Below are 23,642 nucleotides of genomic sequence, written 5' to 3'. Positions count from 1 at the left end.
TTTGGATGTTTGTTAATGGAAAATCAGTTAGTAGTATTACCGATAACTACCAGTAGGGGCTAACAGCGTCATGCTAACCAACAGATATTTAACCCCTTGGTTTTGCCCCACAATACTTTGCTGATCTGCTGCACTAATGTACCATGTGTATCAGCTACAATGTTCATATTTTAATATACACACAGCGCAGACATTAGACTGTCAGGTAAAGTTAATCCATTCACAACTGGATAATAGACAAGGTTTCACAATTGTGCAGTTGTTGGGCTTCATCATTCATCTGAGTGACTGTATCAGTTTTGATGGCTTCCTTACTTTATGATGAATTAAATACAGGAGCCACTTCAGTCGGTGTAGTTTTTGAATCACTTCAACTTCAGAGTGTCCGGTTTTCCCACAAGCCTTCCTTGGTAATGATTCACCCACCACTCATGTGATACTCCTAACCATCCTCTATTGCCTCACTGACCCTCTCTTTTTTCCCATAAACCTCTTGAGTGTGTGTATGTAACTGAACCCCAGTGGAAGTGTCATGGACCAGCTCCAAAAACGTCAATCTTCCCTCCCTCTCTCCTCTGTCGTCCTCTCATTTTTGTTTTTGGCTGTTCTCTCCCACGTGCTATCCCAACGTCCACCAGAAGGCCTCCCTCCCCCACCAGCATCACCCGTTCTGCTTTTCCATTTCCTTCTTTGGTGAAAATGCTGAAAAAGAGAAGGGGAGGAAGACCTTCACCAGTGTTGAGAGAGAACGGATTTGGCCACGTGTTTGTTTTAAGTTCTTATGCCTCATCAAGGTGAAGAAATAGCACACTCAGCACGTTTGCACATAAACACACCCATCTAGAGGCACAAGGTAACCCCGAATGAGATTGAAGACTGTATTGGATAGTGTCACCTTCCGAAAATAATTGGCCAAGAAATTTTTTCAGGCTTCTCAGAAAACACAAAAAACTGAACCAATAATCAAAAAATGACTTAGGCTATTATTTTAGGAAGGTGACAATAGTAGGCTTTTGGGTATGAAATTGAATGTCTTTGGCCTAAATTAAGTCAATTTGTACCAGAAATACTTGTTTTTGGTGTTTTTGCATAATCTAGTCTGGAAAAAAACGTTACAATTTGTTTAATTTATAAAAAATTTATTAACAATCAATAACAATTGTTTTTAATTTTTAAAAAAATGAAATGTTTTTTTTTTACCACACCCCAAACTTACAAAGCTTGTATCACTTGAATCATTTTCATTAAATGCACATTAGCCAACTCTTTCTCTCCTGCATTTAAGCTCAAAGTGAATATATACTTATACATTTAGAAATATCCAGAGAGTGAAACTAGTAAAATTGGCATTAAAAAATAATAATACTTACTGACTCAATTTGACAACATGCATACTATCATTTGTGACAAACTGACACAAATATTGTTTAATTGCATTCACTCTTAACACAGAGACATGTTTATAAAGATTTAAGAAAATTCTGACTGTAGAGGTCATAATGTAGACAAATTAATTATCAAACAATTAAAAAACAAAAAGTGAACAGGAAATAGTATGAAGTTTGTGTATATACAGTGTAACATGTACTGTATCTTAGTTTCTGTGCTTCTATAGATAATTCAAGCTATAGTAGTGCAAATGCAAGTCCGTCTTCCACCTGTATACAAAATGCATTTCGAACTTCATTTTTCCACTCATCTATAGACCGCAGAAACATTTCAGCTGTTATTTTTTCTGATATTTCTATGCATTTTGGAAGACTCGCCACTTTTTTGAATGCTTGTGCAATGCATCAAGAGGACAAATTCTGCTTAGAAACAAAAGGTTTTAGTGAAGTTTTAGAAAAAGTGCTCACTAACTACAGCATTCAACAGTCACATACATATTTATGTGTCATACATGGTGTGTAAAAGCTAGATGTTTAGCTTTGGGTGTTTGCTTCTCAAATTGTAATTTTTATTGTACCCAAAACACAAAATAAGTTGTGCATTCATTCCTGTTCTTTCACTTTACTTGGCGCAGAGTGTTTGGAACAATTCTAAATGGCCGTTCAGTCACTTTAACAGAACACCAAACCTTTAACCTTTGGGTGTTTATAAAGGAATCTGTTTGAGTTCTTTCACAGGCTGCAAACACAAGGCTACATCCACCCATTAATGACCATTACCAGCCTAATGACAGCTCTGGTTGGCCAGGAAAAAGAAAGATGGGAATAACTAGTAGGCACATCAGATCTGGATTGTGCAACGGACAGACTACAGTAGGGACTCAACGTTGCATGGCTTTCAAGTCTCAACAGCAATCTTTGGTGCATCTTTTAAAAGTCTTGTTCATCCGGTATTTTTTTCCGGTGGTAGTATTTTGGTGAAGCTGAGACCATTGTGTGAGGGGGTAGTTTGCTGTAATCTCACAGCAGTATCAGCATGGGCGTCAATTGAGACGGGAAGTTCTCAGGTGAGGGCACAGCAGTGTAAAATAAAGACGAATGTATGTATATGGGAAGGTAAGGTGTGTGGATGGGGGTTCTATAGGTTGCTGTTGCAGGTGCGACAGAGGATCTCGTCTTGCTCGGGAAAGAAGCCGGCACCCACCAGGGACACGGAGCATCGAGAGCAGGTGAAGCAGGGCTGGTGCCATTGCCGTTCCTCAAACGAGATGTACTTTCCTCCACCAAAACCTATAAGGAAATAAAAATCACGTAAGATATTTGTAACTTTTTTTATTAAACGAGTTCATGACGCAATCATTATACGATGTCTAAATGAACATATCTGTAATCCCCAACCCCTAAAGCTCCCAATCGGTTTTTAAAACAAAGTGACATCCATGCCTATTTTACCAGTAATGGGTTTGCTGCAGGCTTCACACTTCTTAGCGTACAGGTTTCCAAAACATTTGAGGCAGTATGGGCTATCCTCACGGGAGGTGAAGTGCTGGCCAGCTAGTTGGACTTTACAGCTTGTGCACACAAAGCACTCCTTATGCCACGGCTCATCTCTATAGGTCACACCACCTTTAGCCAAGGCCTGAGTTCAACAGAGACATAAACACCAAACAATAGTTACAACTTCTTTGTAACCATTGTTTGTTAGACATAAAACATCTTGTCAGTCTTGTGAGTGTTCATTCATATAATATGTAACAATTAAATGCTAGGGATGGTTCACTATAGTTGAGAAGTTTACTAGTTGTCCAACAATTGAGTAGTTCTATCTAGATCTGAAGCAAGATTAAAGCACCACCGTTACAGCCTTACATGTTCAGAATACATTTTTGAGAGTTTAAGTTAGTCAAATTTTTTAGACTTCCACATAGCCTACAATTTTATTCCTTTGCATACCATCTAGCTGTTAATAACTTATCAAATCAGGGTGAGGTGAACTCAAAACCAGCCTAATTATACAGATTTTTGAAAATACATAGTTTTGCATTAATAAATGTGAAATATAGAGTCAAGACTCCAAACAGATGGTTGCCTGTCAAGACAGGATGTGAAATTGACAGCCAGAGTTAATCAGTGACTAGTGTTCTGATCTGCAACATGAAGGAGAAATGAGGTCAGAATTCTGACTTTTTGTGGAGGAATGTGTGTGGACTGATGAGGAACACATGGTTATGTTTTTCAGGCAGAGAGGCTAGTGAAATCCCACCACTGACCTGTTTACATCGAGTACAGCGTGGTGCAAACTTGTTCTCATAGCAGGGTACGCAATAGTGGTCATCTTTATCTGGGATAAAGGACTTGGAGCCTATTGGCTGTTGACAGCTGTTGCAAATGAAACAGCTCTCATGCCATGTGGAGCCGGCATACTCAAGCTTCCTGGTTCCTGTGAGAGAAAAAGAAAGGAAGCCTTTAAAATAAACAATTTCCTGCTCAAACCACGGTGCTACAAGATCTATAACTTTTGCTGGTAAAGTAACTTTAACCATATAATAACTAGGGCTGTGAATCGATAAATAAAATTATATGCCAATTTAATTTATTTGAAATAAGTTTCATAAACATATCAGACTTGTGAATTCAGTACTAACTGGAGACTCGCTCTTTGATCATTTGAATCAGTGAGTTGTTGACTCAACAGATGCAATCGGATCCGTCCAATTCACGAATGAATCATTCAGTGAGATCTGTGTACCGATTTAACAAGTTGATTGAAAAGAAACAGTTCGTTCACGAATCGGACACCGTCTCTGAGGTTGTGCTGATATTTTTCGGAAAGACATGTTTTTATGAAATATAGTGGAGTAAAAAGTACAATATTGTGCAAGTTTCCCAAAATAGAAACACTCTGATACTTAAAAAATGTACTTAAGTACAGTAACAAAGTAAAATATTTTACACCACTGCAAGTAAGACAAAGACCATGATGCACTTTGTTTATTTGTGTCCACTGGTTACTAAGTTACATGGCCATGTTTTGTCCTTAAGTCAGGGGAAACGCCTGTGTTCTGATCCATATCAGATCTCCCAGTTAAGCTAGGACACACTTAACGACTGTAAGGCTGATTATGAATGTAATTTAATACTTATGACTGATCATGCCCAAAAGCACAGTCGCGTTCAGTCTGTGTTTAAAATCTGCTGCAGTCGTTGGAAAGAGTCTGTAAGTGTGTTCAGTTCAGTCTTAGAATGTTTCAGCTAGTCGTCAAGTGTGTCCCGGGCATTAAGCAATGGTGCCATTTTGGTGGAAAAGTACTTCTCATTCTATTAAAAAACCTTTCCATTTCTAGGACCACCAAAGGAGCTTAACAGAAGTGGAGGCTCATCATAATCACCTATTCTTTGCAGCATCCCATTGTGGGAGCATGCCACTAACAGCCATTTCACCCAATTTGAAAGACAACTGCATGTTTCCTGAGAGATCTCAACTGAGACTACTTATCGCTGGGATTTCCCTACAAAAGACGATTTTGAGCTTTCTAAGTGACAAAATGATGATCTGACAGTCGAGGCTCATCAACTGATTAGAAGGTTAAAGATCGACCTTCATAATCCACTAAGCGTTTCACACGTTAACCAGATCAAAAGCCCTGCTGAGAACCTACTCCAGAGGCCCCACTGTCAAAATCACCAACGCTTTACACAGAGAGCAAAAGATAAAGGTCGTAATCCCCTGGATAATGAAAGACATTTAGAAGAAATATCAAGTTACATCAAGGCTGTCTCGCTCAAGTTCAAAACTCACCTCAAAATATGCCACCACATTCATCAAAGTAAAGTATAATCTGTGAAACAGAGCCCTCCATCCCTTTCTTCTTCCCTTGTCATCTGTATATCACAAACCACTAACAATGTGTTCCTCTTCCTATAATGTAGCCCTCAGATTACATGCATGAATCTGGATTCAAAATTGTGGCGGAATATTTTTTTATCTTCTTGTTTTTGGTTTGGCAACTTTTGGAGGTTGTAATACAGTTTGATTTGTTCACTGGATTTACCTCAAAAATAACAGCCACAGGTTTTAATGTCAATAGCAACTTGATTTACATTTCGAGGAGGAAATAGAGTGATGCGGGGATGACGTGAGAACCCGGAAGACTAATTCGCCAGTGGTTCCTTCGAGATTTTTCTATTTATGAGTAAAATAAAGTGTGTGGTAAACATAACTTTAAGATACTTATGATACGTATGATGGCATTTTGTTCTACAGCGTAAATTACACAGCCATACCGAAAATGTGAGTTTTAAAGTTTATTTTTTAAAAACGTATGTTTCTATTAAGTAACAAGATAAGGCAGTTTGGGATGTGAGTGTGTGTGGTGTATGTTGTAGAACAAAACGTCAAAGTATTGTCAAGTTATGTTTACCACAGGCTTTATGTCACTCATAAATTGAAAAATCCCATTATAAAACCCCATAGGAAAATCTCGAAGGAACCAGTGGCAAATAAGTCTTCTGGGATTCGGATGTCATCCCTGCACAACTCTATAGCAGTGTTTGCAAGGCAGCAAAATAAGTGTTAAAATTAAACATTTTGTTTAAATTATACACACACACCACATCAGATCCGCTTTCCCATTGTCATGATACTCAGTACACGTCTTTTAGTCTAAAGGCAACTTTATAAGGTTAAATAGGTGCAAGAAAGAACTGCAATTCAATATGCAAATAAATGTCAGGAAGAAGATCACTCACAATTCAGTATTCAAATAATATGATGACATCACCTTTGGTTATATAAAATTTGAATGGAATTACTCAACAGGTCAAATATATTACGATATTTTCTAGAGTAATATGTTTTACAATTGCAATTTATTTCTGTGATGGCAAAGCTTAATTTTTAGCTATTACTTCAGTGTCACATGATCCTTCAGAAATTATAACATGCTGATTTGGTGCTCAAGAATAATTTCTTATTATTATCAATGCTTAAAACAATTGTGCTTGCTTAATAGTTTTGTGGAAACTGTGATACATTTATTTTAGGATTTTTTGATGAATAGAATATTCATCTGTCAATTTTGATTCATTTACTATGTCATTGCTGAATAAAAGCATTCATTTCTTAAAAAAAAAAAAAAAAAAAAAATCTTATTGAGCCCAAACTTTTGAACAGTAGTGTAAGTGGTTCAGGAATTAGTTGCAGAAGTTTCACACTTGGGCCTTGCAGGCATTATAAAAATACGTAAAGGTCTTTCAATATAGGTCTCACCTTGCAAGCGTTGTAAAAGAACATACGTAACCTCCTGGAATTGTTACCTACTTTTCAGATGGATGCAGCCTTGCTGAAATATTTTACTGGCTTATCTCCTCCTATCTTTAGAGGCTTGGACGGCAGCCATGCGCAATGATTTGGCTGAGAGACAGCAAGCCAGGCAGACTGGCAATTATTTTGTCACATCTAACCTGGTCCTCACCGCTCTCTCACTTCTCTCTACTTTAGTCATGCAGCTAGTACTTTGGATTTGCTTTGGCAGAACTTTGCAACCTTCCCCCTTTCTCTGTTTTGGCTCCTTAATGTTTGAGAATCTAATGTTACCTGCATACCTGTGGTCATGGCAAGCTGTCTGTTTCAAAAGTGTGAAGACTTGCAGTCTTACACAACAGGATTGAGAACAAACTAAAGGAGCGGCGAAAAAGGAACTGGACTTGAGACCAGCCTGAACAGGATATATCAGATAATGACATGAGTTATAACCAGTGGGGTCTGTGGTGTGCTGATGTCATTTGTACCAGGCATGACGGTTTTATCGCAGGCCACACATTTGGAGGAGAACTCGTTGCAGTAGCAGTCGTTGCACAGAAGAGCATCGTCCTGGCTGGTGAAGGGCTCGTCGGCCAGCGAACGGTCGCAGCGGAAACAGCGGAAGCAGTGTTCGTGGTAGTGACGGTCCTCGTAAAACAGCTCCTGAATCACACAACACAGGCATGTTACCGAACATTTTAAGAGATAGTTTACACAAATATAATGTCATATGACATTCTTTCTTCCTTGGAACACAAAAAGAGAAATGTTGAAGAACAAACATTTGTGATCCACATAAGAAGTCATACGGGTTTGTAATGTATTTTTAATTTTTAAAGGAGTAGTTCATTTTAAAATGAAAATTAGACCATGATTTATTCACCCTCAAGCCATCCTAGGTGTATATGACTTTCTTCTTTCAGACGAATACAATCGGAGTTATATAAAAAAATATCCTTTGCTCTTCCAAGCTTGATAATGGCAGTGAATTGCAGTTTGAAGCTTAAAAAAGTGAATCCATCCATCATAAACGAACTCCACGCGTCTCCGGGGGGTTAATAAAGGCCTTCTGAAGCAAAGCGATGAGTTTGTGTAAGAAAAATGTTAATATTTAACATGTTACAAAGTAAAATAACTAGCTTGGGGCCGAACATACGCAGTCTACTTGCGCCTAAAGCACAACTTACACAACTTATGATGTCAGAAGTAACATATGGCATAGCGTAAATATCAGCAGTACGTAGCATTACTCGAATAAGTTGCGCCTTTTAGACTTCAAAGTCGAATCCGTATGTTTGGTTTTTAAGTTTTAAAGATTAATATTTTGCTTCAGAAGGCCTTTATTAACCCCCCAGAGACGCGTGGAGTTCGTTTATGATGGATGGATTCACTTTTTTAAGCTTCAAACTGTTTGTTGCAATTCACTGCCATTATCAAGCTTGGAAGAGCCAAGGATATTTTTTTATATAACTCCGATTGTATTCGTCTGAAAGAAGAAAGTCATATACACCTAGGATGGCTTGAGGGTGAGTAAATCATGGGGTAATTTTCATTTTAAAGTGATCTACTCCTTTAAGATAAACTCTCCCTTTAAACCAACAGGTTTTCACTAGCTTTCTTATGGCTCAAACAGTAGTGCATGGTACTAACAACGCCAAGATCATGGGTTTGATTCCCAGCGATAAAGATGTAAATGTGTACCTGTGCAAATGCAATGCAAGTCGCTTTGGATAAAAGCATCTTCCAAATGCATAAATGTTATGTACTGTAAATGTACAAATGTGAGCTAGCAGCAGAGGGTGCACTGGTGTCTCCATATCAGAATTTTAAAGATGTGGCGTTATTGTGAAAGACAAGATGACAAACCCACAGATTAGCCTTGTTTATAGGGAAAAAAAGTAAAAAGAGGCCACAAATTAAACAGCTTTTCCACAATCCCAAGTACATTTCTGATTAAGATCTCAAGTAATGGCAATGAAACAGCATATCAAACGCTAGCACATGTGCAACTAGTTATTTGTGTGTGTGTGGAGTACATGGCGTCTGGGTCGACTCCTCATGTAAAATATGTAAACACATAGTAATAAGACAGGGAGGGTGAAATTTATGACCTGTGCTGCAAATGGCCAAGACAAACAGCGACTTTATTTAGCATCTGCTGTCCCTCATTGTCATCAGAAGCTTTGTCTGTTTGTGCACAGATTCCTGATTTCCTGTGGGGAGTTTACTACAGTGCTATATTAACTGCATTGTTTGGTTTTTATTTAATTTAGAAGGGATTAGTTACCCTCAAAACGGGAAGGATTACAGTCTCAATTGGTTGCTAATGTTTTGCCTGAGGTTTTCAACATTGTTGCCATGACTGAAGTTGAATGACATTTCTAATTGGACAATAAATGCCTTTCTCAAAAGAACTGCTAAATGGACAGTTTCAGCCTGAAACCACATAAAAAAAGCTTTCACAGTGTAATTGAGTCTAATTCCCCCCCACCCCGTCCACCATGGAAATGCTCCTGTAAAAGCAACATTTTGCTGTACAAAGTGAATCAGACACTACTTTTATCCCTTCAGAGGGAATTCACAAAAAAAAAAAAAAAATTCATTTTGGTGGTCTAAAGCTATGGTCACATTTACTTGACACATTTGTTCGGCGACATTTTGCGGGCGAAATCCAGTCATTCCAATAGGAAGAATCACGCAATCCTGAATTATGAATGAGGGCCAAAGATTTACCCACGCAGGGTTCAGGTAGGTCACTCACATTCTTTGTGTTGTGTGAGCTGTGCTTCATACAGTAGGCTACATTGCTAAACTACTGATAATGGACAGTGGACCTTTTTGTCTGCAAAATTCGTCGAAAGTAATTTAATAAAATTCAACATAAATTTGAGATTCAATGTCGGTAAATAATTTTTTTAAATAATTTTCATTGTATTTAAAAGAGCAGCTTAAACCTTCTGCAAAATATCTTCTTTTGTGTTCCACAGGAGATATAAAGTCATTCAGGTTTGGAATGGCACAAGGGTGTGTAAATTAGGAGAACTATCCCATTAAGTGTGCAACTCACTCTTGAATCGTGGCCAATCAGCTCTTTGCACTCATCACAGGTGTTGGCGAACAGGCTGTCGTAGCAAGGGATGCAGTAAGGGTTTTCCTCCGCCTGGATGTACTTCCTGCCGTATAGGGACTCCTTGCAGTTGTCACAGTCAAAGCGCTCGCTCATGTTGATCCTGATCCGAGTCAGTCCCTGTAACACACACAGAAGGTACAGTTGGTTGTCAGCTTCATCGCCCTGAGAGAGAGAGAGAGAGAGAGAGAGAGAGAGAGAGAGACAATAACAAACACATACATGCTGATCCGTCATGAGGCACTGTGCAAAACGTCTATTAAGTTTTATAGCTCTGTGATGATAGCTGGGAAATGAGAGGGAGGAAGCTGGAATTTTAGCAAGCGCACGACTCTGTGCTGCATGTGACGTGGCAGCTGCAGTAGAGCTTCAATAGGAGCCCACTTTTAGAGAAATAACCATTGTTTTAAGAGCTTTGTTTTGCTTGGCCAACGAGCAAAGATGGCTTTGAGCGATGCTTTTCAAAATTTTTGATCACCATCTCGCACTGTGATGGCTGTTTTTTTAAGACACAGTGTGTCACAAACACATAGCTGTTTTTTTTTAAAGTGCTTTTAACTTTAAAAAAATGCATCTCAAGACCTTTTTTCCAATCTGTTTTGTCTGCATCTTGCTTTTTTTGAAAGCAAGATCATGTCCTGTGTGAACGGCCCCTAAAATGGCAAGCCTTTTGGCACCTTTCAGCAAATTATATAGGACTATTTAATTAGGTAAACATTAAATCATAATTTAATGTTCACAAATCAGACTGATAGATCTATTAATATTGATTAGTCACCTTACACTACCATTCAATTAAAAAAAGAAGAAATTCATACTTTGATTTAGCAAGGACGCATTTAATTGATCAAAAATAACAGTTAAGACATTTATAAATGTTACAAATTTCTTATTAAAAAATGTTACAAAAATGCGTCATGGTTTTCAAAACAATAACATAATAATTAAGCAGCACAACTGTTTTCAACTGTGACAATAATAAGAAATGATTCTTAAGGACCAAAATAGTATTAATGTTTTCTGAAGGATCATGTGACACTGGACACTGGCTGCTGAAAACTCTGCAATTACAGGAATAAATAACTTTTTTAAATATAGTAATATAAATCATTTGGAATAATATTTCACAATTTTACTGTTTTTACTGTACTTTTGATATCAACAGTTCTGAGATCAACTATTACCCACACATTTGAACGGTAGTGCACATCACCTAATTTATATATACATTTTACATTTATGCGTTTGGCAGAGGCTTTTGTCCAAAACTACTTACAGAAGGCTACACTGAATTAAAGGTATACGTTTTATAAGTTCTTGCTTGCACATATGGCCAAATAGGCAGCAAAAGCTTTAGTTTTGGCAATGATTTCCCATTGATTTCCTCTTTGTCATGGGTTTTATCAAATTCCCGGAGTTTGCACTAACCCAAGCTTTCTCGCTTTGGCATTTATGTGAAGAAAAAAAGAAAACTCATCACTGCATGACGCATAAAAGGCCTTCAAGATCACAAAGGTAAGACTATATTCTTGTTTGGAAAAAGACGTCATTCTGTTGGAGGTCTGCACATTTGCATGCTTCACCAGCAAATATTTGTGAATAAACACTTCTGCCTTGGATGCGCAGACCACCTAGGGAGAGTGTTTAGAGAACAGCAAAAGTGACAAGAACTCTTACATTTTTTGAAAGAACAAGCACTGATCCAAAACAACACTTATGTTTTTTATTTATTTTGTAATGCCTTACATCACACAATCTTCATAGGGGAGTAAGGATCAGATTTGTTCACATTCAGTACAATAACATACCCCATGTTCACAATGCGAGGTGTTAAAACCATTTACAGTACACACATAAACCAAAAGTGTAATAAAAACACCAGGTTGACCTTAACGTGAGCGTACGGCCCTGCGAGTGCCCGTCACGGAATAATATTGTTACAGCGTTGCGGCAACGCTATCAGGTTGCCAAAACATTACTGAGACGTTGGAGGAAAGCCTTATGATAGTGATAGGCCTCCCTGGCAGAGACAAGCACAGTGTATCAGTTTCCACCCAGCTAATAATAATAATCAGCCACCGCTGAAATAATGAATCTATTTACGCTGCCTGTCTTACACACGCCCACAGGGAGGGTGTAATCACGGGATGCCAGATGAAAGATATCAACCACCGTGTTTCATCTTTCCTCTTTCCCCTGGCATGACAAAAGGCTCAAATGATCGTGGGTGTGAAAAGCTAAGATAAAAAAGGGCGCCGCACCTCCTGAAGCTTCATAAATAATCAGCTGACACTCTTTTACTACGATGATACCACTTACCCTCAGCTGAGAGCTGCTTTAAAAGCTTCTTTGCCCTGAATCTGCTCGTAAATTAGGGAACGTTCATGTTTAAGGCTCCCGTGGCCTGAGGCTGCCCCTGGTTTACATCATTACAGACCTGCGCTTGAGGGAATATGAACCTTCTCCGTTCCCATCAAGGGTATCATGGTTCTGTGTTTCTCGTAGATGGGTCAATGACATGACACACTTTTTTTTCCCTTAGTCATTAATTTATTCAAAAGTACATTAAAAATGCATATTCTCTTTTAACATGTGTGAATCTCCAGAAATGTAATGATTCTTATGAATTAATAATTCATAATGTGTATACAAATGACTTTTCACCTTGAAAAAAAGAAAAAAGAAAATTGTCTTAAAAATACTAATGTTTTCAAGATCAAATTAAACCAACATTTATAAGAAATTGGCTCACATTTTAAGTAGATTGTTCCTTTTATTTACTCTTTATTGTCATTATACCATTAAACGCCCATCAGTGCATTATTTATATACTATTATAGTTATATAATGGCTTTTATTTTTATATTTTCAGTTTAATTTTACTTACATTTTTAATACTTTGTTTATGTGCTTTTGATATTTTTTATTATTTTTAGTTTTTTATTTCTAAATAATTTCACTTTTAGTTTTTAGTACTTCAGCTTGAACTTATTTCAGTTAGTTGCATGCCAAGGTAATTTCAAAATGTTTAGTTTACTGATATTTATATTTCATTTTATTTCAGCTTTATTTCAATTAACAAAAATGTTTGTTAATAACATTTGTTTTAGTCGATGATAACAAAATGACATATGACAGTAACAGGAAAAACTTTGCAGACAAGTCACAGGAAAACATGTAAAGGTGAGTAAAGACAGCTTTTGTGCAGGTGTGTGAACACCTGGGATCCATCCCACAATCACCATCTACTTCCTTGATCTTGCCTCAGATCTCCAGAGCTAATGGCTCTCACTTCCTGGCAACTTGATAGACTGAAAGGAGGAGAAATGAAACCAGGCTTAATGCTACAATAAATGTAGCATGTTATAAAAAGAAGTTATGGAGGTCTGATAAACATCTTGTAAATGTACGTGGAGAAACTATGTTGCTTATAATGAAAGTTGACAGATCTATGCATCTTTTTTCTTTGATTTGGCAAGCATATGCTAAATTTCACATTAAATTTCATCTAAATACAGGACGGACTGTTTGCACACACCAGGAAGGATCACCAACAGTGTTTCGAAGGCCTCATCGTTCACCCAAGTAACGTCAACAATAGCGGTTCTGCAGCCTGACTACAAGTGTGTTTACTGTCTCTGGGGAGACGTGAGCTTTAGTTAGAATAACTCGCCTTCTGGTAAGCATTAAAGATGAGGTAGGACCGAGTCCTTCACTGTACAGAGGGAAATATTGTTCCAACTCAGATGATATATAAATACTTATGTTGTCTAGGGCTGGGGTTGTTATTACTTCCTTTCTGTGCTCAGTTTCTAAAACATCATGGGAGCAACAAGCAACACGAGAGTAAATGGGCAGTTTGGACTAAGGTGGAGGGCATGATGTCATCAGTGACCCCAGGGCTAAACGTCCAGAAGTGATTCAATCCAGAAGCTGGGAAAATGAAGTAAGACCTCTCCCTCTACTTACAAAGTCAGAGCTGGCTTTGGTTGAAATCTAATGTGGTATTTTGTACAGAACCATAAGGAATCCTCTGACACGTTGCAGTTGAAATTCTAAGCAGAATTTAATTTGTGCAAAGTGTTTTGTTACTGATGAAGTGGCCTGTGGTTAAATACCAAAACTGTGAGCAAAACAGTCCTTGAAGTTGAAGATAGTAGTACAGATATTCTGTCATTTTGTGTGTATATATATATATATATATATATATATACACACACATATATATATATAGTTATTTAAATAACTTCTGTCTTACATGATCAGAGCCAACTCCTGATGTTTCTGGTCTCTGGCCTTATAATATTAATAATCTTTGCTTCTAGCCATGTTATTGTAGCAATACTAACATACTAACTAACAGCCCTTTTTCATGTTGCTGATTGCACAGTGATAGTGAATACTCTGAGATGACATGCAGCTTTGTCGCCAGCAGCGTTGATAACCTCACTCGGTTGCAGCGTTTTGCATTGTCGGTCACTTCCAGTAGTACAGACATACTGTCAGGCCTGCAATACTATGAGGAAAATAACTGTTTTAGTGACCATAGGCCAGCTCTTAAATATTTCAAAGCAGCTATCTTGTCGCCTTCTGGTCCTATCTGTATCTGAAGGATACGGCGGTCCTTCTCAGAACAGTCTGTGAGATTCTTGGGGAATGACAAGGCCACAAAGGCATGTTTGTCTAACTTCAGAGAGGCCAGACTGAAAGGGAGCAAGGCTACAGGGGCATGGGTGGCGTGTTCACGCAGACCCCCTGTCCCACTGCAGTTTCAGAGACAACAACACTAATCCTCTGACCAAACTCCTATCACGCTCCACTTCACATTAAACAGGCCGGCAATGCCTCCTGCTGGGAAACTGACCCGGGCCCTTCCTGTTCCTGGGGTCCAGCCAGAGCTCGGCCTGTCAAACGTCTGCCTGGGCAACAGGAGGCAATGGCTACTTGCCACCTCACCGTGACTATTATATAACACCCTAAATTCAATAACTCACTGACTTTTATTTCGTCAGATATAGTTGACAGAATAAAAAATTCTGTCAATGGAATAACATATCATGCATTCCATTGCACAAATGGATTCTGTCAGATTAGTACAGAGGCTGCCTTGATTGGCCACATCATTTTGGGCTTGTGATGAAGGTAAAGAATGTAATATTCTCTGTTTGATATGAGAAAAGAGAAAAAATTACTGTTTATGTAATATGTAGCTTTTCTAATATTTAAAGCGGGGCTCAGTAACTTCGGGATTTCTTCGCTGTATTCTCGCTTTTAGCTCGCAGGTTTCTCTCTAGAGCTCCCCCCACAGCTTCGGAATAGATATTTGACAACACTGTTGTAAAAACTCGTTGGCGATTCTCAGACACCAGAGGCTAGAAGATCAACGACATCAAAGCAGATGGGACATTCTTTAAAACGTCTTCTTCATTCGGGTTCGAACAGCGTGAGGGAGCGCAATAATGACAGCATTTTAGCAGATTTCTTTTGGCCGTAAAGCAACATCGCGAGACCTGATATCACGCGAGACTTCCTGATGCGGCGGCCGGCGGCCCGCCGGCTCAAAGTTGCAAGTGCGTATTTTCCGCTCACGGGCACCAGGGGGGTGCGAAACGACCACCATTCAACCCGAAATAAGTAATGTAACCATTCCAATGACTCCGAAGCTGTTCAGTTAAGGTAAAAAAGTTACTTAGTTCACCTTTAAAGGTGAAGTATGTGGTTTCTGCGACACTAGTTGCACCTAGTGGAATTACAAAAATAAAGCATATTTTGTTAATGCCCCTTTCGCACGTCGCACCTCCTCCAGCTCAAACATCACAAATACAGATCTTACGGATGCTTTTGAATGTACGTCTCAACAGGTAAAAGTAGGCTTCTTTGAATAAAAATGCCAACCAATTAGGAATAATTTTAGCTGTGTTATGTATCATGAGCAAGGAATTGAGTAGGCTAGCAAGAGCGTCTCACTTATAATAAACCAATCCAACGTATTTGCACAGGGCACATTTCTTGACATGACACACCACAACTGTTTGAGACAGTCTACATTGGATTCATCAAAGTAAACAATATAAACTGGAACCTTTGTCTTTCTGAACTAGTGCATGATAATGCTTTATGGTAATGTAGGTGGGATTGGGTGGTCAAAAAATACTGCGTAACAAGAAAGGAGTCAACAAATTAAGTTCACAAAGTCAATCAGTAACATTATTTTCCTCCATAGCAATCTGTAGAAGGCTAGGCCAAGTCATTAATTATTTCATTATTCTTTAGGTAAATACGCATCATAAAATACAATGCCTAGAAATCCCCCCCAAAAAGTATCAGTACACTTTCTTCATTGAGATGAATATCTTCGGACCGGAACTCTGTTTGTCAGATGACAGTCACAATGACAGTTGACTGATGTCAGCGTGATAACTTCTTGTTACGACAAACACAACAGATATATTCACCTCAGAGAAGATAAATGGATTGTATTTTATGTTGCATTTTGTTAATATTGATTTCTCTTTCTGTTTTCAGGCTGTATTAGTGAACTATGTTTTTAGGCTCCACTAGATGTTTTGTTTTAACAGTTGATAGAATTTTATAAGTCTAATCATGTTTGTCATGTGTGCTGCTAGCATTACTTAATCTTATGGTCGGTTTCTACAAGCAGAACATTTGCGGGTGCCGGGGGGAGTGGACACAAACATTGCGGGTACGGGCGGGAGTGGAACACACACGTTGCGGGAGCTGCTCAGACATTCTGCGGGAGCAGGATTAAGAAAACAGTCCCGCGCAGGGCTCTAGTATAGTTCACTTTGACCTCTTTCATCTTTGAAGGTCTAAATGCAGCGAAATTGTGCTTACACTTCTGTAACCAAAGCTGAATTTCTATTCCCATGTAATGGGTCATGGTCCCACAGCGCCTAAACACCCTTTGGCTCTGCCTGCTATGGTAGCCACGCCCCAAACTCTTGCTATAGATCTGACAGATCTGAGTGGACCGCTCTCAATGTTTAGATGGTGCCTGGGGGAGTTCAGTGGGTTCAAGATAAACCCATGAATGGCATACTAATAGTAACAATAAACTGGGTTAAGAGAATGTATATTAACATTAAACATATTACATACTTCACCTTTAAGGGAAAAACAGAGTAAGGGAGGGTGAGTAGGATTGCAAAGGTTTATAAATTAAACTGGCGAGTGAAAATGTAGCATATGGATTTACAGACAGCAGCACACTGAGATCAGGCTGCCGTTGGAGCAGCTCCAGGCACAGTGATAGCTCTAGATTTGATTTACAGTCAGCAGAAAACACAACACCAGCAGATACTACAGTATATCATCTGAGGCAAAGAAGGCCAATGGCAACATAGTGTATATATATATATATATATATATATATATATATATATAAAATGCACTATAAATACTGTGCATACACACCTATTATATATTATACAGTATTCAGGATGCTAGATTATTTAGTTAAGGTTCAGTTTGTTACAATTTCACACTTTTGGTAGTTTAAATCAATTCGTCAACTATAATCTTATTTTCAATGACTACATTATGCTAGACTAAATTTAAATTAATATGACAATGAAATATTATGTAAAACGTAAAGGACATTTTTGTTATAAGTTTGTTATATTTAAGTGCAGGAGTAATTTTTTTTTTTTATTGGTGAAATGTGTTGCATATGAAGTATGAAGGGTGGACTGGGATGAAGAGAAAAAGGAGGTTTGTATGGTTTGAGTTGTATCAGGTCATGGAAATCAAGACAAACCAGAGAAAGACCTGGTGAATGAAATATTATGTAAAACTTAAAGGACATTTTTGTTATAAGTTTTTTATATTTAAGTGCAGGAGTCATTTTTTTTTTATTGGTGAAATGTGTTGCACAAACCAAAATACGCGTCTTAGCAGGTATTCTTATGTTTCTTAGACCAAACATATTTTGTCCCAAAAAATAAGTGTTTTTATATCCACAATATTTTTTACCATAACAAATACACAGTGTTAGTTTTTAAGTACAGGTAGGTTAATGCTACACTAAAATGACAAGTGCACACTTTTACACTGACTCCATACTGGATTTCAATGATCAGACTGAATGCTGAAATGAATAGCTGACAGGTTCCAGGGACAAGATGGGATGCTGTCTGACAAACAAAACATTTATGGTTCTGTTGTAAAGCCACAGTATCAACATGAAAAAGCTGCGGTGAAGATGATGTAAATGTGCACTTGGTATTGCCTTTTAGGATTGGCTCCAGTCACATCAGATAAGGCAAAAAACAGCAGAGAGAGTGAGGGAAGAGAGGGACAAAGAGCCTTATCGGAGGAAGCAGGGAGGCAATTGGCGATGAAGATGAGATAACATTCAAAAACAAATCCAAATGTTTGTGCTCGCTCATTGACACATTATCTCCATTCTAAAGTACTTGGTGCACGACAGACAGATGAGATATATGAATTTCTCTCTCTACTTACATTAGGTATTTTTTATACATAAAGTAGCTGTCTTCACACATCTGCTGTCATGTGCTGATGTTCTAGAACAGTGGATTTCAAACACCCCAAAACTCTGAAGGAAACTACCAAATTCCATAAAATTATTACTTACCGTTTTAAGCTTACATTACATACCTACTTACACTAACTTATATTACATACCAACTTGAAATAATACATTTAGTGACTAGATACTAACTATAGCTAACTGGTGCTTGCCCAATCAAAAGTCAATGGTTTTGCTATGCAGTTGCTTCTGCGTTCTGAGTCCTTTTTGCCCATTGCTAGCTGCTTATTGTTTGTGGTTGCTTATCCATCCACCATGCAAAATGTATAGATACATAAACTGCTGACCTAAAGGTTTGCCAGGCTGCGGTTTTGTTTTTGATTAATTGAAATTAATTAGATTTACTAGCTACTTTTAGCTAATGAACCCAAATGAGCCAAATGTTCACTAGTTAAAAAGTTTGTTAGGTTGTCTCTATCTCTACTCAACTGTTTATTGTTATCCAATGAAATTAAAAAATTTTTCAAGAATATTACAAAAAGAATTGAATATAATGAATATAATAATAACAAACAAAAACATTTAAGTAAAGAATATTTATGTAGTTGATTTCCATCCAATTATAATGTTAAGGGTTATAATATATTGCATAACAATATATATTATAACAATTATTGTAACCTGCAGACCCATGTCTGAGTAGCCTGGTAATACCAAACTCTGCTACTTCGCTTTGCTTCGTAGACAGAGTCTGGCATGGCATAATTGAAAAGCGTTTTCTTTCTCGCGGGGAGGCGCTTGTCTGAAGTTTAAAATCATTGGTTCCCGTAAGCCAATCACATAACGTTTGGTTATGGCATGTGTTATGCGCATGCTCAGCCGCATCTAACTTCCACTGTAAACACATGTATGATGCGAAAACAAAACCATCGAGCGAAATACCGGAGTGAACATGGCTGTGAACGACTTTTGCAGATTATGTGAAGTAAATCTACGCATCCACGGTACAATCAGTGTCTACGTCACGGCTCTCAGCCCGCCCTCTGTTCGTTGATTGGCCGGCTGTTTTCAGGCCGGAGGAAAACGGAAAGCTATCACGCTGTCTCAGACTGAGTACAGAAGCGAAATGAAATTGAGCGGAAGTAAGAAGTCTGACGTAGTCAGGCTAATGTTTGAGATTCTCTGCTCTAGAATATGCCTCTTGGTAATGGCTGTGCTTGTGAAATTGGGCCTTTGTTGTTTACTCTGGAACGGATGATTTGACAGTGTTAGTAAATGATCTGTTCGACTGCCGCCACAGAGTTTAAATCCTACCCATTTTCTCTAGTGTGACCGTGATAACAGTTAACATACATACTGGCCAGACACTCAACATCGCAACCGCAAAGGACTCGGTCTCGCTTACACCGTGAATCCATCTTCTGTTACAGGCCCAGCCATGTGGAACAGACGTCACTGACCACAGTTATCCTTCAGAATGACCATCATCAGCAAATAATCCAAACCGAGACAGCTTTGCAAAACAACAAGGTTTGACGTAAACCAGACAATGACCAGCATAAACAAGTTCTCTTTCTTTCTAACCCTTTTTATCGACCAAATGTACTATTTACCCCTGCAAAAGATTAAATCACTACTTGCATCATTGACGCAAGGAGTCAGATACTCTTGGCTGACCGATCAGTACTGGGTCTGTTTGCTCATTTTGAAGCCTCTTCTATTTTAGTACATGTTAGATGTGAGACAGGAACAAGCCAGAAGAACAGACACAGACCATGCATAACATGTCATTTCCAATGAGCCCTTTAAACACAGCCTTATGCCGCACGAGGATGGCACAGTCAGGTTCACCTCGTAAACATCAATGAACATTAATGAGCACCTGCTTAGGGAGCTAACATTAACAAGGATGTCATTTTCCAAGCTTTTAAGCAGACGAGAGGTGTGAATATATAAACTCTGAAAATCACCCTCACAAACCACAAGCCCTTGGTATATGGATGTGTCTGTAAGCCATCATCCAAGGCTAACTCTAACTCCCTCCACAACAATAATGGCCTTATATGAACCTTTTTGGCATTTTCACTATAGTTGTTTGACCTTTTACACTTGATCTGTGCCAAGACAGTTTAGCTAAAGGCTAGCGCAGCAGCCATTAAAGAGGACACGCAGAGCTACACAGTCAATTAGCAAGCCCTAAAGCCATTGTCAGCAGTGCTAGCTAAAGTCACTGTGCTTTAGCAAAGGCACTGAGGAGGAAGAAATCTTCTATTTCACAGAAGCTTTACTCTAAATTGCAGCTCTGTATGAAAGAGAATATAAGCCAAAGTGAAAAAAAGAAAAAAGAAGAGGCACAATAAAACAAATATGATGATGCTAACTTTACATTCAATCTGCAGCTATAGCTACTAAGCTAACTAGTGCTTGCCCAATGCCCATACAAAAGTCACTGCCACAATGCTAGGTTTCTGTGGTGGTGTACGTGGTTTTGCTATGCAGTTGCTAAGGCGTTCTGAGTGGGGGTTTTTTGCGCATTGCTAGGTGGTTTGATTATTTGTATTTGCTTAAAGTCATCGAATTTGAGATTTATTTATTTTTTGCTTGGTTTATCATCCGTCGTGCAAAATACATAAACTACCGTTTAAAAGTCAGTAAGATTTGTTTTTGTAAGAAATTAATACTTCAAATCAAAAGTGATTGTTAAGACACTTATAATGTTACAAAAAATCTATAAAAAAAAAGCAGTTCTTTCTATTTATATAAAAGTATAACGGTTTCCACAAAAAAATAAGCAGCACAACATGTTTCATAGGCAGCAAATCAGCATTTGAAATGTATTCAAATAGAAAACAGTTATTTTTAATTGTAATAATATTTCAGAATATTTCTGTTTTTACTATATTTAATCAAATAAATGATGAGTGTTAAGTGGTAGCATAGCACATTGACAGAATCAGATTTATATACCATGAAATATATTACTTCATAGAATGTTATGAAATTATGGTCAACAAACAAACAAAAAACATTTATAGTGTTTGCATTTATATTGCTTCTGCATTTCAGGTGTGCTTCTCCTCAAGCTACTGCGCCAAGAAAAGGTGAAAATAGAGGTGGATTTATTCATCATCTTTATTTATATCCATGTAGATGGTTAAAAAAGGTCTCGCCTACATATTTCTTCCTGTGTAGAGAGAGACAGAGGGAAAAAAACTGCCATACATTACAGTTTAACATCTGCTTTCTATTGACAGAAGTATGCAGTTGACTCCAGAGTGCCAAAGTAGGTTTGGAGAGTCATTGCCCGAAGAATGCAGGAAGGGCTGTCTTTTCTTCACTTTTTGTGGTATTTGCCGGTAAGAGCTTCAGAGGCAAGAAAAATACAAAGATAGAAACTGACAGTATGAAGGGTGGACTGGGATGAAGAGAAAAAGGAGCTTTGTATGGTTTGAGTTGTATCAGGTCATGTAAATCAAGACAAACCAGAGAAAGACCTGGTGAATGAAATGTTCACAGCTTTGCTGCATTAAAAAGAGGTGAGGATAATGCAAAATGAGAGCGGTGGAGAGTCAGAACAAGAAGTATTCTTTTAACCGGGGTAAAGACGACTGAGGTTGGGTCATTGTTGGGGGAGGGTGTTCAGAGGATAATGTAAGACAGTAAGAAAGAGGCAGTGAGTATATTATTGCTCCAAGAACAAACAAAAACAATTGTAATCCCATGAGCCCGCTCGCTTTTCTGTTTCCCAGTGACTTCGCGGAGTAGAATTTTTTACCAAACATGGTCATTGGCGTCACTGTCCTCCATGTGTCATCAAACGTCTGTAACTGAATGCTCCTTTGCTTTTATGTCTGAGATCTGTAACCTAAAGTCACATACTGTCAGGTGAATATCAACACATGCTCCTTTTAAGGGATGATGCAAGAGAGGAGAGGCAGAATAGGGAAAGAAAAGAGGAAATGAAAAGCAAAGGGAAACAAAAGGGAATGGAATGGAAAATAAAATGAATGCAAATGGAAAATGAAATTTGGAAAGAGGAAAGCAGAGGGGAAAATAAGAGGAAAGCAAATGGGCAAGGAAATGGAAAAGTCAAGGAAACAAGAACGCAAAGGGAAAAGGAAATGGGAAAAGAAAAGGAAAATGTGTAAAGTAAAGGAAAAAGCAAACAGGAAAGTAAAAGTAAAGCAAATTGGAAAGAAAAAGGAAAGGGGGAATATAAAACAAAGGAAAAAGAAAGCAAAGGGGAATAGGAAATAGGAAAGGAAAAGGAAAGCAAATTTCAATGCAAATGGAAAAGGAAATTTGGAAAGAGGAAAGCAGAGGGGAAAATAAGAGGAAAGCAAATGGGCAAGGAAATGGAAAAGTCAAGGAAACAAGAACGCAAAGGGAAAAGGAAATGGGAAAAGAAAAGAAAAGGAAAAGGAAAATGTGTAAAGTAAAGGAAAAAGCAAACAGGAAAGTAAAAGTAAAGCAAATTGGAAAGAAAGAGGAAAAGGGGAATATAAAACAAAGGAAAAAAGAAAGCAAAGGGGAAAGGGGAATAGGAAATAGGAAAGGAAAAGGAAAGCAAATTTCAAAGCAAATGGAAAAGGAAAGGGGAAGCAAATTGCAAAGCAAATGAAAAAAGGAAAGGGGAAAGTAAAGGGAAAAGCAAACAGGAAAGTAAAATGAAAGCAAATTGGAAAGAAAAAGGAAAATGTAAAACAAAGGAAAGAAGAAAGCAAAGGGGGGAAAGGAAATAGGAAAGGAAAAGGAAAGCAAATTGCAAAGCAAATGGAAAAGGAAAAGGGATAGTAAAGGGAAAATAAAACAGGAAAGTAAACTGGAAGGGAAGAGGAAACTAAAGGGGAAAGGAAAGAGGAAAAGATAAGTAAAGGAGGAAGAAAAAGGATAATTGGTGATGAATGGATTGACTGACAAAACTCAAATAGAACTCTTTCTCATTGAAGCTCTAATACACTTGAGTTGAGTAGAAACCAATGCTGAGCTGATCACTCATCAGATGTGAAGTGTGGACACTGGATGCCTGAGTGCTGCCCGTCCCGCTCTGTATATTCTAGAACAACCCTACGATTAAAGCAGAGTGCTGCAGCGGCTTGGCAATGCTACACGTCAGATGTCTGAACTCGTTCTTCCCCATGCCGGGTAGAAAATAAAGACACAGAAAGGTGGTCTGGCAAACACAAGGGGCATTTGTAAAGCATTTCCTTAGGATAAGGGTGGGCTCCTGAATTTCACTGGTGGTTTTTCAACAGGCTGTAGCAGAGAGCTTTTTGACCTCTGGAACACTTGTCTTGATCAGATGTCTTTTGA

At 38.2% G+C, this 23,642-nt stretch overlaps 1 protein-coding gene and 1 long non-coding RNA gene across 2 annotated transcripts in view; one reads left to right on the top strand and one right to left on the bottom strand.

Annotated features, from left to right (window-relative positions):
• Nucleotides 1-1,392: 1,392 nt before the first annotated feature.
• fhl3a (four and a half LIM domains 3a) overlaps nt 1,393-23,642 on the bottom strand; it is a 39,248-nt gene continuing 16,998 nt past the window's right edge. Inside the window, exons 2-6 of the mRNA XM_084435514.1 lie at nt 9,758-9,937; nt 7,179-7,353; nt 3,659-3,828; nt 2,841-3,027; nt 1,393-2,678 (exon numbers count right to left, since the gene is read on the bottom strand). Of these exons, the coding sequence (XP_084291640.1) occupies nt 2,527-2,678; nt 2,841-3,027; nt 3,659-3,828; nt 7,179-7,353; nt 9,758-9,913 (840 nt within the window). The 5' untranslated portion in view covers nt 9,914-9,937 and the 3' untranslated portion in view covers nt 1,393-2,526. The remainder of the gene's footprint in view (nt 2,679-2,840; nt 3,028-3,658; nt 3,829-7,178; nt 7,354-9,757; nt 9,938-23,642) is intronic.
• Nucleotides 13,203-19,830, top strand: LOC311276168. Its single transcript, XR_014625037.1, has 3 exons — nt 13,203-13,496; nt 13,627-13,763; nt 19,760-19,830. It is a non-coding gene; the product is annotated as an uncharacterized lncRNA (long non-coding RNA).

The sequence above is a fragment of the Rutilus rutilus genome (assembly GCF_951802725.1).
Source record: "Rutilus rutilus genome assembly, chromosome: 17".
In the NCBI taxonomy this organism is placed as follows: domain Eukaryota; kingdom Metazoa; phylum Chordata; class Actinopteri; order Cypriniformes; family Leuciscidae; genus Rutilus; species Rutilus rutilus.
Note: the sequence above shows the minus strand (reverse complement) of the source record. Positions and strands in the feature narration are given on the sequence as shown.